At 39.2% G+C, this 13,315-nt stretch overlaps 2 protein-coding genes and 1 long non-coding RNA gene across 5 annotated transcripts in view; 1 reads left to right on the forward strand and 2 right to left on the reverse strand.

Annotated features, from left to right (window-relative positions):
• Positions 1-8,431, reverse strand: part of ERLIN1 (ER lipid raft associated 1) — a 40,143-nt gene extending 31,712 nt beyond the window's left edge. The window contains exons 1-4 of the mRNA XM_032311685.1: positions 8,277-8,431; positions 7,864-7,987; positions 5,871-5,952; positions 1,477-1,523 (exon numbers count right to left, since the gene is read on the reverse strand). Of these exons, the coding sequence (XP_032167576.1) occupies positions 1,477-1,523; positions 5,871-5,952; positions 7,864-7,976 (242 nt within the window). The 5' untranslated portion in view covers positions 7,977-7,987; positions 8,277-8,431. The remainder of the gene's footprint in view (positions 1-1,476; positions 1,524-5,870; positions 5,953-7,863; positions 7,988-8,276) is intronic.
• Positions 8,432-8,533: 102 nt separating this feature from the next.
• Positions 8,534-12,105, forward strand: LOC116572608. The gene is made up of 2 exons (XR_004278434.1): positions 8,534-8,645; positions 11,685-12,105. It is a non-coding gene; the product is annotated as an uncharacterized LOC116572608 (long non-coding RNA).
• The window catches only part of CHUK (component of inhibitor of nuclear factor kappa B kinase complex), a 42,556-nt gene continuing 40,951 nt past the window's right edge, over positions 11,711-13,315 (reverse strand). For all 3 annotated transcript variants that reach the window (XM_032311679.1, XM_032311677.1, XM_032311676.1), the window contains 2 exons: positions 12,571-12,670; positions 11,711-11,824 (listed from right to left, as the gene is read on the reverse strand). In XM_032311679.1, coding sequence (XP_032167570.1) covers positions 12,602-12,670 — 69 coding nt within the window. In that variant the 3' untranslated portion in view covers positions 11,711-11,824; positions 12,571-12,601. The remainder of the gene's footprint in view (positions 11,825-12,570; positions 12,671-13,315) is intronic.

Below are 13,315 nucleotides of genomic sequence, written 5' to 3' on the forward strand. Positions count from 1 at the left end.
ATGAAGATCAAATTTACCCCAAATCCCGTAAGTTGCCAATTCTGAGTCCTCTCTAAAGGGATTCCATAGAAGAGAGTTACAGAAATACCTAGGGAGAACTTAGTATCAAATATGTAAACTTAAAACAGAGGGAGATTCTCCCTTTTTAAAACCATTCTGTCCTTTCAGAGATGTCCAAGCCTCTTTTACAGAACTGTAAATACTGCTATCTTAGTGATTTAAAATAGAGCATTTAAAAAAATACCTTGAATTTTACATTCTCCCTTTGCCACAATTCAACATACTGATTATATTCTGGAAATAACTTGAACTTTGCTTGCCATTCTGCCCCTAAAACTCTTCATAGCAGAGACTTTCAAAGTAAGGTCCTCAGACCAGCAGCAGGAGCATCACCTAGAAACTTCTGCTAGAGATGCAAATTCTTTTTGCCTTCTTTCTTTCTTTCTTTTTTTTTTTTTAAGATTTTACTTATTTATTTGAGAAAAAGAGAGAGAGAGAGAGCAATGAGGGAGAGTGAAAGGGAGAAGCAGACTCCCCACTGAGCAGGGAGACCTACGTGTGACGCAATCCAGGACCCTGATATCATGACCTAAGCCAAAGGAAGACGTTTAATTGACTGAGCCATCCAGATGCCCTAGGAATGCAAATTCTTGAGCTTAATTCCAGACCTACTGAACCAGAAACTCGAATTAGATGGCATTTAGGAGATGTCTGGGTGGCTCAGTAGATTAAGTGTCTGACTTTTGGTTTCGTCTCAGGTCATGATCTCAGGGGTGTGGGATAGAACCTTGCATTGGTGTCTGTGCTCAGCATGGAGTCTGCTTGAGATTCTCTCTCCCTTTCTCTCTGCTCCTCCCCTTGCTCACTCACTATCTCTGAAATAAGTAAATAAATAAAATCTTTTTTTAAAAAAAATCTTTGTTAGGTGGCATTTAGTACTATAGATGACAAGAAGGTGAGATGGTTTCATTCAAACTGTTTGTTATTGAGTACCTATTCTTAGTCAAGTGTTGGGTTAGGCACTTTATGAATACTAATCTTAATCCTCACAGTAACTCTTCAAGACAGGTCTCATTACCTGATTTTTACAAACAAGGAAACTAAGCTTAACAAAGTCAATAAACACATGTATGGGGACAAAGAATATATGGGAACTTTCTGTCCTTTTGCTTAGCATGAACCTGTAAGTGCTCTAAAAACTAAAGTCTATTAAAAAAACAAAGTCAATAAAGCACATGTGGCACTGCTGATACATAAAGTTTTAGGTCTGCCAGCTCTGAAACTACTTTTCTTAAGACCCATGTAGCTTCCAAAATGGAAAGTTCAGAGACAGAGCTTTACTCAAAGAATGCTCAGAAAAGAAATCTCCCTTGGTTACTATCATGTCTATCTGAAAGATGTTTAAGTAACCAGAGTTTATGAACAGAAACTCTATCCTGAACTAAAGGCAGGTTGGTAAGCAAGGAGAAAGCTTACCTTGTTCCACAAGGCACGTTTTTAACTTCATCAGTTTGTAGTGTTGTCTGGGAAAAAAAATACTTAATGAATACTCAGGACACATATCATCAAAGAACTACCAGTCCCCAGAGGAAAACCTCCAGAGAACTGCTAAGAGGTAAGTACAGAAGAGCTCCATTACAATTTCAGTCCCCAAAGATTAGCTATCAGAGTAGTTTCTTTTTGTATCCTAGCAGACGTGAAAAACAAGACAAAATACTTTATAACTGACGTTCCAATCAAAATGCACCTGCACAACCTAGAGTAGAGAGGTTGACTGGGGGTGGGAGCTGAGGCAAAGAAAAAAACGTACACTTGGGAAGTTTCAATGTTCAATCTGAAAGTTTCAATGTTCAGTCTTTCAGAGTTCCTTATTTTCACAGAGCTGGCCTGAGACTGGAAATTACATGGCTTACCCACAAGGATACTACCATTAGGACTTACGCTCTGAGCTTTAATTCCACTGCATAGTCTGGACACACTGAAACTTTATTAGAATACAGCAAAATCTTACTTTATGGAATATAAACAAAAAAGGAAACATGGTCCTTGTTTCTAAAAAGCTCACAATCCAACATAGGAAATAAAAACCCTCATAAAACAATCTATAATGAGTATAAAATAACAAGAGTATGAGCTAAATTGTTAGGTTAAGTGATAAAGAGTAAAATAATAGTTTGGAAAGCTCTCTGCAGTGAAGTGTTTATAAGCCAGGTCTAGAGGGGGAGAAATGAGAAAGATGAGGCAGAGACACATCTTAGGTTCAATGATCCTTCACGCCAGGAGCTCCTTCAGGCCTACACATATAGACTGTACATTATGAAGAATGCATAGGAAGACTTTGTGACTGTCACTTGTTTTTTTTCTTTTTTCAAGTATTTTATCTGAAAGAGACAGACAGAGGGAGAACACGAGTGGAGGCAGGGAGAGGGGGACAAGCAGAATTCTCCAGGGAGGCTGGCATGGGGCTCAATCCCAGGACCCTGAGATGATGACCTGAGCCAAAGACACATGCTTAACCAACTGAGCCACAACTGCTTTTTGCTTTTTCTGCACTTTGGCAACAAGTGTTGGCAAATGAGACTTTCTCCTGGTCCCTGCCCACTGGGGACCAACTGGTTTTCCTTCCAGTCTAAACCATCCATCTTTCCCATGCCTGAGGAGCAGAGGCAGGTCAGGCAGAGGACAGAACTGGAGACAGTCCATCTAGGAAATGGCATCATGAGGCCACACATGTAGAACATCTGGACTGTTATTCTGCAGCTTTTATTTTTGGTGTGTTTATTACACAACTGTTTGAAATGTTTAATAAAGCTTTATAAACTTAAAAAAAAAAAAGGATCTATCCTAGTAAATATACAAAGTTGATGTCAAACTGCATGTACAGATGACAGGAAGTGAGCTGGCTTGCCTGGAGAAAAACAGACAATACAGAGGAGGGCAAATTCTGATAAAAGAATGTGAGTGGTATTAGACAGGGGGCCCAGGATGTTTGCTGGGGGGCTTGGGCTCTCCCTAGTCCATCTTACACTGTGTCACAAAATGGACCTTTCAAAAAAATTTTTTCCCTTAATTCCTGCACATCCATGTGATATGGTTCTCATTATCCATCTTATCTGGAGGCAAGAAAAAAAGTTGGGAAGCTAAAGTATTTATTTATTTAAATTAATTTAGTAAAAGGCCATGGAAATTGAAGGCTGTCAGTTCAGGGAAAGTAAAAGGAAGGATGCAGTTAAGTAGTTACCTATAACATTCCATGAGCGAAAAGAAAAGAAGATAACTCTAGGGTTGAGAGATTAGGGGGATGGTAAACATTAATGACAGGTTCTAGACAGAGGAAGGGGAGTTGATGAAGAGATGAGTTCAATTTATTTCCTTCAAAATATTAATCAAATTCAATTTCCATATACAGTATCAGTATATTTAATATACATTCCTATTCAACCTAGAGGATATCACTTAGCCAAGAACTAGCAAGAACTAGCGAAGAGTTCAAATGTTAAATCCTCTACTTAATATCCTATCTTCAAGTAATTTTATAGTTCTTTTCTATCATCCCCAAAATTATCTTCCCAATATAAATATTTATTTTATTTTATTTTATTTTTTATTTTTTTAAAGATTTTATTTATTTATTTGAGAGAGAGACAGTGAGAGAGAGCATGAGCAAGGAGAAAGTCAGAGGGAGAAGCAGACTCCCCATGGAGCTGAGAGCCCGATGCGGGACTCAATCCCGGCACTCCGGGATCATGACCTGAGCCGAAGGCAGTCGTCCAACCAATTGAGCCACCCGGGGGTCCCTAAATATTTATTTTAAAAGTAAGCCTTTGGTTATGTTATATAGGCTTTAAAGGGTGAAAGTTTTCATATTTCTCTAAGCATAGGTTTTTTTAAAAAATATCATATGCAGGATCTCACATTTTCCAAGATGCTACTTATATATTCCTTTCAACTGCCAAGTTTAAGCCATTTGTTTGCACAGATTGTGTAATCATGTGTTCCAAAAATTCCTAAAAATAAATTTATGTCTCATTCTTATAAGAACAATTTCTTAAGAGTTTTATTAATGTATTTCTTTCCTAGAATGTCATTGTGTTATGTATAAAGAAAGAACATTCCTACTTAGCCACATTAGCTCTAGCCTTTAATATTTTGTAGATATAAAGTATATTAGTTTACACTAAAATCTTTTTACTAGTTTCATGTCTTATAAGTATGACAATTTGTTATTATTTTTAATATATATACACATATTTATACACATACACACACATACACACGATATGTCTATCACATGCTATTAAGTTCTAAATCTGTTTTAATGTTTACTGTCTATATCTCTTTTATATACCTCTGCATTAGTATGACTCAATAAGCTCCAAGAAGGCAGAAACATATCTTCCTGGCTTTGAACAAGATTTTTAAAAAGCTCTTCATCTCTAAGGGTTTGAGCATGCCATTCATAACATCATTACCAACTGTTTGGACTATTGGTGAGGTCATGTAATTAAAACCCCTTCTTTCATGGAGGAATAACTTAGGTTTACAATGATTAAACGTTCTGCAAAGTCATGTAATCAGTCAGTGGCAGAGCCAGAGCCAGAACCTAAGTCTCCAGGTTTCTGGCCTCACATTCACTACACCTCATTGCTTCCTAAGAAATCGGCTCAATTTAACAACTTTCACCACAAGCAGAAAGCTCAGAAATATAAATGTGTTACAACCCCTGCCTTCAAGAAGTTGGGAGACTTTGCGGAAAGAAAATACACAAAGAAACCTAGAGAATACAAACAACATTATTAAAGAAAACATGACAAGAGCCAAAATTTAACATACAGACTTTAGGAGCTATAGATTAGAAGAGGGATTTGCAATGAGACTTTAAAAGGCTGGCAAGATTGCGGTAGGAGAGCAGTAATGAAGGGAGAGATAGCGAGACAAGACGTGACAACATGAACCAAGGCAAGAGTGAAAAAATAAACATGGGAAAACAATACGGAAATCAGTCTGACTAGGGAAATGTCTAACTACATTTCACTTTGACAGACACAATTCTTGCCCAAAGCCAACTAAAAGAGAACTGGAAGGAAATCTGGAGGATTTAAGTATTCATAATGAAACTCTCACTAGCACGGAGCCTAGATTTAAATTACAAGAGATTAAATACACTGGATTTTCCCAAGTCCTGGAAAAATCAGCAGCAGATAGTACACAAACTTCTGAATCCAAAGATTTATGACCACACTGAGCTTGCAAAAGCAGTCAGGATCTAATCCTGTTTTGTCATCTTGTTGTATCAAAAGGTATTTACTAAGTGTCTCTCAAGGCCAAGGTACTGTTTTCAATGAAAAGACGCTTATTTCGATTACTCTGGGATGCTGTCAAAATAGAATATTCACTAAGGTTCCACATAAAGTTGTACTTAATGTCCCAGGCAAAAATGTGAGGCAGAAAAACTGTGTATAAAAATTTAGATCTTCCATATTAACAGTAGTCCAGGAACCGGCTTCTGTGGAAACCAAACATCATTTTAAATGAAGTAATCAACGGTTTGTATTTATAGTTGTGTTTCAAAGTCCTGCTTTTACTTTGACAGCAGGAACAAAACCCCCACTGTATAGCACTACATAGATGGGGAAAGCCCTTAGTCCTTCCAAGTTGCCTGGCTTCTAATATACTTCAAGAGAGTGAGGTAGTTCAAAATTGTAACTTGTACTGTGACAGTTGTACTCTGAACTTTGTAACTCCTGTATTTAAGCAAATACCACCGTTTGCGTAAGCAATAAAGAAACCCAACTCCACCCACAAATGTGGTTAACTATTCCTGTCACACCTGTCTATCCAGTGTGGGGGCTTCCCTAGGAATCACTCACCTGCACAGATCTGAACGTAGTAATGAAAGGCAACATGATATGATAGCCTGGTCCACTGGGGCTAGTTAGTAAAGCTCCTCCCCTGCAAAAAGATGTTTCAATTTGACAAGACTATAAAGACAGAAATCCTCTTTTTAAATCTAAAGTGCTATAATAAACATTCACTCTTACTCATGCTACTGACATACTAAGGTCTTACAAATATGAGTTATTATATGAACAACTACCAGTCCCTAAAGTATCTGCAAAGGTGGAAAAAAGATTAAATTAAACTGCCAATGTTACACCTTGTTTCATAAGCTCCAACAACGATACCTCTGGGTCTCCAGCACTGCCCTCACGTACAAAGGATTCTCCTTGGTCTTTAAGCTTCTGAGAACTAATTGTGAAAAAGAAAATTCTAATTCTGGCTCTCAGCTGCTGTAATTTAATTGTACACAACACAAACCAAATCAAAACTAAATACATTTAGCCACCAGGTTCAATAAAGAAGATAACACAAAGTTTCAAAGAATGAGAAAATTTCTGACGTTCAAGACTCTTACTCTACCTGCCTATATTAAAATAGTGGAGGACTAAAGTCTCTATTAAAAATAACAAAAACTTAGCATGGAAAGATGAAGGGTTAGGGGATAAGACTAGGGGATAAATCTGGAGGATTTAAGTATTCATAATGAAACTCTCACTAGCACGGAGCCTAGATTTAAATTACAAGAGATTAAATACACTGGATTTCCCCAAGTCCTGGAAAAATCAGCAGCAGATAGTACACAAACTTCTGAAACAGTAGTATATATACTAAACAGTAGTATATAACTGTGGACTTGTTCACCAGATTCTGGAATGTGAGAAATATGAAAGTACATCTTAAAAATTCCACAAAGGAGGAATTTCGGGGGCAAGTATAAAAAAGAAGTCCTATTTTACACAGTGAATAATAAATTTATAGGACTTACTTTCTTATCTTGAAAAACATAAATAAGTCTCAAAGAATTCATAACAAATAACTAAGAAAAGATGAACTGAGGTCCATCCCTAATTCTTCTGAGAGCTTTACCTTGAAATGTTCTGTCCTCGGTTTTACTGTCAGAAAGACAACGCTGAACTAGGTGGAAATACAGACTAATCTGTCATTTGTTATGCTAGATCTCCATCTGCTAAGACCTATCACTAAAATTGTATTTGAAACTAGCACTTCACAGGGAAGACCCTTTCTAAGATTCAGGATGGATGTGAAAGTAGAAATATCAGTTTTGGAGGATAACAAAAACAAGTAGGAAGTTGATGCTCTTTCAAATACATTATAAACGGAATTTCTCCAAAATGTCCTCTGTCTACATCAAAAGGAACTGGTTGGAACTATGCTGAAGGAAAAACTATTCCGTCTCACCTAGAGAGCAACAAATCCCATATTATTCCTTCCCTCAACTTGAAAAGAAAGGGTAAGGTGGGAGAAGGGTGGCCCATCAATGCTATATTTGTCTCTCAAGGTCCAGGAATATAACAATTGCAATGGTCATCGTGGCCTCCTAAACCAAAACCGGTCACTACTTCCACTATTAGAGGGGGAAAAAAAAAAGTCTAAGGAACAACCACAAACAGGACCAGAGTTTCTAAATGACATCTCTAACTACAAACTAAAAGCCTGTACAGCGGTATGGAATGGAACAATGATTTATCCTCTTCAGTTACAGTGGAGTGACTACTGCCCTTTCTTCCTTCTTCGTTTTTCCCACAAGTAATTGAGTTTGCAGTCTACTAGGAAGACTTCTCTGGAGGACGTCTTAACGTCTGCACAAAATGCACAGAGCACCAGAACCAATACCTAGAGAGTGCTCGGCCCCCACATTCCTCCAGGGCTAGAACGAAAACGACTTCCTAAGACTGGAAGAGTTCCCCGATGCAGCAAGAGAGTACAACTTCGTAGACTCAGTCTAAGGGGAGTCTCCTTTCTACCTGCTTTAGACCTGAGCTGACTGCACATGCCGCTCACCTGTAGTACACAGCCAGGTGTCCTTCCTCAATCTTGTGGATGGAGGCGTAGAGAAGGACAACCACCAGACTCACCACTGCGGCCACCAGAACTCGGGCTTGAGTCATATTCATCCTTGTTCCTCCTAAATGAGGGCGGAAAGGATCCCCAAGCCCCTGAGTGACAGGCCCACCCCCTCCAGTTTCCACCCTCCCTCGGGAGAGCTGCCGTCCTTCCGCAGGCCGAGCCGGAGAGTCCTGTGGCCCTTGTCTCGCATTCTCCCCTCCTCAAACAGCCTACTTCCCCCTTAGCGAACCCCTCAGCCACAAGCGGGCCGTGGGCCGCCCCGACCAGGTGAGCGTCCTGACATCCCCCTCTCTCAACGGGCGCTCCCCCACCTTCCCACCCACCCAAACCCGGCGGAGGGAACTAACTGGGAAGGGGCCAGCCGCAGACTCCACAGGGAGGCCGACCCTAAGGCCGCGCCTCAAGGATCAGTGACGCATCGCCACCGCCCGCACGTGCAGCCACCTCCCGGGCCGCTCCAACCGCCGCCAGCAGCCGGCCCCGCCCACTCGCCCGGCACTGCGCCTGCGCAGCCACGCACGCCGACGCAAGGCTCACCGCGCCACTAGAAGACGGGGAGCGCGCAGGACAAAATTCTTCCGGCCGCCCGCCTTCGGAGGTACGCGCGCTTATGTCTGCGCAGTGCTGTTTTCCTGCTCTGGGAGAGAAGGGAGCTCGACCGCCTGGAGTAGGCCGGGATGTAGAGAAAAGGAGATGGCGCCTGGGACGAGGGACTGGTCAGTTTGTTCCTGTGCAGAAACCCACTTCTGCACTCTCAGCGTGGTAGCTGTTTGTTTATACCGTGCTTCAGGCACGGATCCTGTGCGAATTCAGGAGCAATAGATATATTGCAAGAAAAGTATTGTGGAAGTTCAGAAGAGAAAAATGCTCAATTTGACCACGTCGCTCAGTTGTCGGGTATTTTTCTGAGCACCGATTAACGTGCCATAATGTTGATCCAGTGAGGGCTTCATAAAGGTCATCCCAAATAGGAACAGAATGAGTTAAGCACGTAAAAGTGGGGGGGGGGGGGTGTTGGGACGGAGGGCCTCCAGGTAGGCTCAAAAAACATTGCAACTTCCTTGAAGCCCATGTATTGGAAAGGAACCGAATAGACTATGCCAGGCTCAGACTCTAAAAGGCTTGCATGCATGTTTTCTGTAGAGAGAGGGAGCTGGATGACTAGAGAACAGACTTTTTTACCTGAGTCTTCAGTTAAGTTACAGATTTTGTGCATACATTACCAAGACATAAATGGACAAAGTTAAAGAGCAGAGATGGGAATGAGATGGATAAATACAAGGGAAATAAAGGCAGTGTATTTAGAGTAGGTTGGGCAGTAATCCTGTAAACCTTGAAAGGCTGGTGGAACCACAGCTGGACAAGGGAGGGCATGGCAGGACTCTGTAACCTTGAGCAGGGAAGTATGGGAAAACAGTACCTTCGGCCTGGTGAGTCTGCAAAATAGCTTAGAGTGGAAACAGGTTGGAAGCAGAGAAGCCAAGTAGTTAGGAAATGCAGGCCCAAGGTTTCTAAGGTAGTAACTGTGGAAATGGGAAGTCTTAAATAGGATTTCAGCAAGCCCTCCCAGACCACTCTGCCCTCTCCCTTCAATAAATGCACTTACCTGTATTGTTCATAGGACTTTTATTACCTACAATTATCTGAGACCTTGTCTGTTCCAGATAAATGATATTAGCAAAACTTAGCTATCTTACTTCCAGAAAGTTAAGACGAACAAAAAACAACTTATTCCAGCTCAATTTCTGGATGGATTTTCTTCATTTTTCAAATGCTGCTGGAATTACAGAATGAAATGTATATTCACAATTGTCATTCAACTCTGAAGAGGTGTGGCCCAATAAAAAGTAAGAGTACAGAAACAAGTCTTAGGTGATCTCTCACTATAACCTGTTCTGACTCAATAGTACCTGCCCATATCACCCCAGCCACACCCTACAGCAGATCTTTCATCAGTTATTACAGTGATATTTAGAAAATATGCAGTCATCTAAACAGTAAATTCTTTAAACAATTATTTCAATGTTTGGATGGTTTATAATGTTCAGACTCCCAGATAAGCATTCATGTACTGCCTTTGTTAACTGTTTCTAATCTTGCCATCTAGCTCACTGTCTTCCAAGCAACAGGTACCCAATATGTGTTTTGTTGATTAAAACCTTCTAGAACTAGAGAAGCAAGAGACAGACTGCCTAAGCAGGCGGTCTGCTTCTCCCACTCCCCTGCTAGTGTTCCCTCTCTCGCTGTTTCTGTCAAATAAATAAAATCTTTAAAAATGAAATAGTTGACAGCCAGAATTTCCATATTTAGAGAAACAACAGTACCAGATAAACTAAAAAGTTAGGAGGAGACAGCCCCAAGATTTCAAACTGGATTTCCATGATGTAAAATGACACTACTAGCAAAATGGGGGTGGGGTGACTAAGACCTCAGTTTATAGAGCAAGATATGAGCATGGTTTTTAGACATGGAAAGTGGTGATAGGACATCTCAAGAGAAAAGGCTATATTAAAATAAGCTGCCCAATGCTGTTTTTACTGTTAAGTCCTATTTAATTCCTAAGGAATTAAGTTATACTGTTAAGTCCTATTTAAATCCCAAGGCCCATTAAGTTATACTGTGCTCCAGTTCCGTTTCACAGAACCGTTTCCTAAACCATATTCAAACATTCTATCATAATCTGATTATAATGAATAGAGATTCATTCCAAAAGTAATTTTAAAAATCATTTAATACACAAAGTGGAAAAAAGTATCTAGAATATAAAAGCATTTCACATTTTTTTAAAAAACACGTAATACCTTCTAAATTATTTAACAGATGGCAGATCCACAGTCCTTTATCTGAAACCCTTAGGGCAAGATGTTTCAGAATTATGAAATTTTCAGATTTTACAAAGGTAATTCAGTGCATATACCGTACTACATAAACACCCAGCACGGTCTGTAGCAGCCCCACACCCCCCAGTAATCAAATATGTTAATATTTCCACAGCAAAATGAATATTCACACTAAATGGGAGAAGTAGATTGTCAATTCAGGTTAGATTTGGAAGCAAATGAGTTTGTTACCAAGCTTTTGAAAGACCTTGCTTTCAGAGCTTTTTAGAATTTTGGAATTACAGATAAGGGAGTGCAGATCTTTATAAATTTGTACAAGACTTGAAAAATTCATTAAACGACCCATTTTTACAAGTGAAAAAATAACAGTCTTTAAACACATTATAAATTAATAGGCATCTTCTTGATATTATTAAATGTACATCTTAAATACATATACACATAGCACATTTAATGAGATTTGTGAGAATCAACTGGTATTAAAGGCACAGATACATAATTCCTTCTCTAGGAAAGGGATACTGTCAAATGTGCAGTTGGGTTAAGCCAACTCCTTATGTTGCCAGGAAGAGCATTTCTGAATGCAACACAAGGAGGTACAGTATAGTCTTGAGAGGAGACTCTTTCACAGAAACGGGCAAACAACTTTTACTTAGAACACATACATTAGTTAAAGTTTTGTTTTCCACATATAGATATTACTTTTGGTCTTACGGCCAAAAGTTAAATGATAAAAGTTGTTTTTAGTCAGTTAGCTGTTGTATCACGTTTAAAGACAAATGGATTGCCATGATGTGCTTAAGTAGCTACCATTTAAACAAGGTCACTGACATAAAATTCTATCTGTTCAGACCTTGGAATTTCCTAAAGTCAAAGTATTGTGCTTGTAAAATCATGCATATTTTCTGTTCATAGCCATTTCTTCAATGCTGGTGTCTGAAGAATGATTTCATGGGAGAAAAGCAAATTTCCAACACGTGCACCAACAACTTCCATATGTTTGGGGACAGTGAATAAGTAGCAAGTCATTCTGTTAACCAACTCCAATCAAGATTCTAAAATCAGGCATGAAAAAGTTACAGTTAGATGTTGACTATAAACAGTAGGTTTAGGGGTGTTACTTTTTGCAAGTTTTCTGTGTGTTTGGACATTTTATAATCAAAAGTTGAAAAATCGAAAGTATAAGTTACAATTAGAAAGTTTAGTTTTACCTTCTTTCCTGGTGATTAATAAAATATTTCAAAGAGTTTTCATAAATATTTGAAGTAAATAATTAGTGAAAGGAAATTCAAACAGTTGACCTTGAGACTAACTGTAGTAAAGTTAATTCAGTAAACATTTTATTGTGGTTTCTCCAAGTTTTAACAAATCAGTAATTGACAGTAACCAAATCTTAATACTTCTATTAATTACAACTGTATTAACATTCGTTTTGCATACAGTAGTTACTACATTTGAATTACAGTACAAATCCTGTCCCATCTTATTGGAGAAAATTGATTGCTGAACCAAAAAAGTACAAACCATTCAATTTCAGTGGTCACACTGCAAAAAAAGTTCACCCTTCATTTAATTTGACCAAATATGCTACTGTTGAAGACTATCGATGACATAATCCCAGTATATCCGTGAGTAAGAAATGATAGGAATTTGAGGTCGAGGATATAACTCAAATGTTCTTGGTCTTTCTTGAGTTCTTCTCTTCCCCATATGCATCCCAAATGCCAGATGAGACTAGCACGGAAAGTTAAAAACCTTTGTACCCAACAAACCTAAAACACCCATACCATATAAAACTTACCATTATTCTACTGCCCTGTTCCTCATTTGCTTCATGAATAATAGTGCTTAAATGGCCAAGACAGTTCAAATTTTCTTCTATCATTTGTGCTATAGTCTCCCTGTATGATGAAAAAACAAAACCTTTTCAAATGCAGCAAAGGGGCAAATGAATTTATTCTTATCTTCTGGTCTTCAGGGTCAGAATGATCACTGCCCTTCCCACAGCACTGCAAGCCAGCACCCCCGTGCAGCTGATTCCTAGGGTCTTCAAGTTTCCTCTTCCCTCCCACCCAGAGGCAGAGTCCTACTTGTTACCCCAAACTATTGCCTCTACCCAGCTCAAATGATAAGAAGTTCACTAGAAGTACAAACTCACTTTCCTCTGAAATGTAAGTGGCATGTACATACATTTCCCCCTCTGAAAATGCTTGCTGGGAGGTGGGGGAGATAACTCTAGCACAGAGACATGAAAAATCTCTTTGTTTCTGGACTATTTCTCTTTCCTTCTAAGTAGTAACAACATCAGTATGTTTACTTCAGAGACAGAAATGCAGGGGTGAAGATAAAAAAGTACAATCTGGTCTGCAAAGATGAGGGAAGGTAAAAACTCTGGTTGGAAACTATAGATGATAGCCATGAAAAAGAAAACAAGCAAGCTGATTCCTGAGGACAGCATTAGAAAACAGCATCACAGGGGAGCTGCCCAGAACCAACAAGTATCCCTGGAAGTTTATATTTGAAGGAAATCCTGATTCTGGTTTCCA

This window comes from Mustela erminea, chromosome 14, assembly GCF_009829155.1.
Source record: "Mustela erminea isolate mMusErm1 chromosome 14, mMusErm1.Pri, whole genome shotgun sequence".
NCBI classification, from domain to species: Eukaryota; Metazoa; Chordata; class Mammalia; order Carnivora; family Mustelidae; genus Mustela; species Mustela erminea.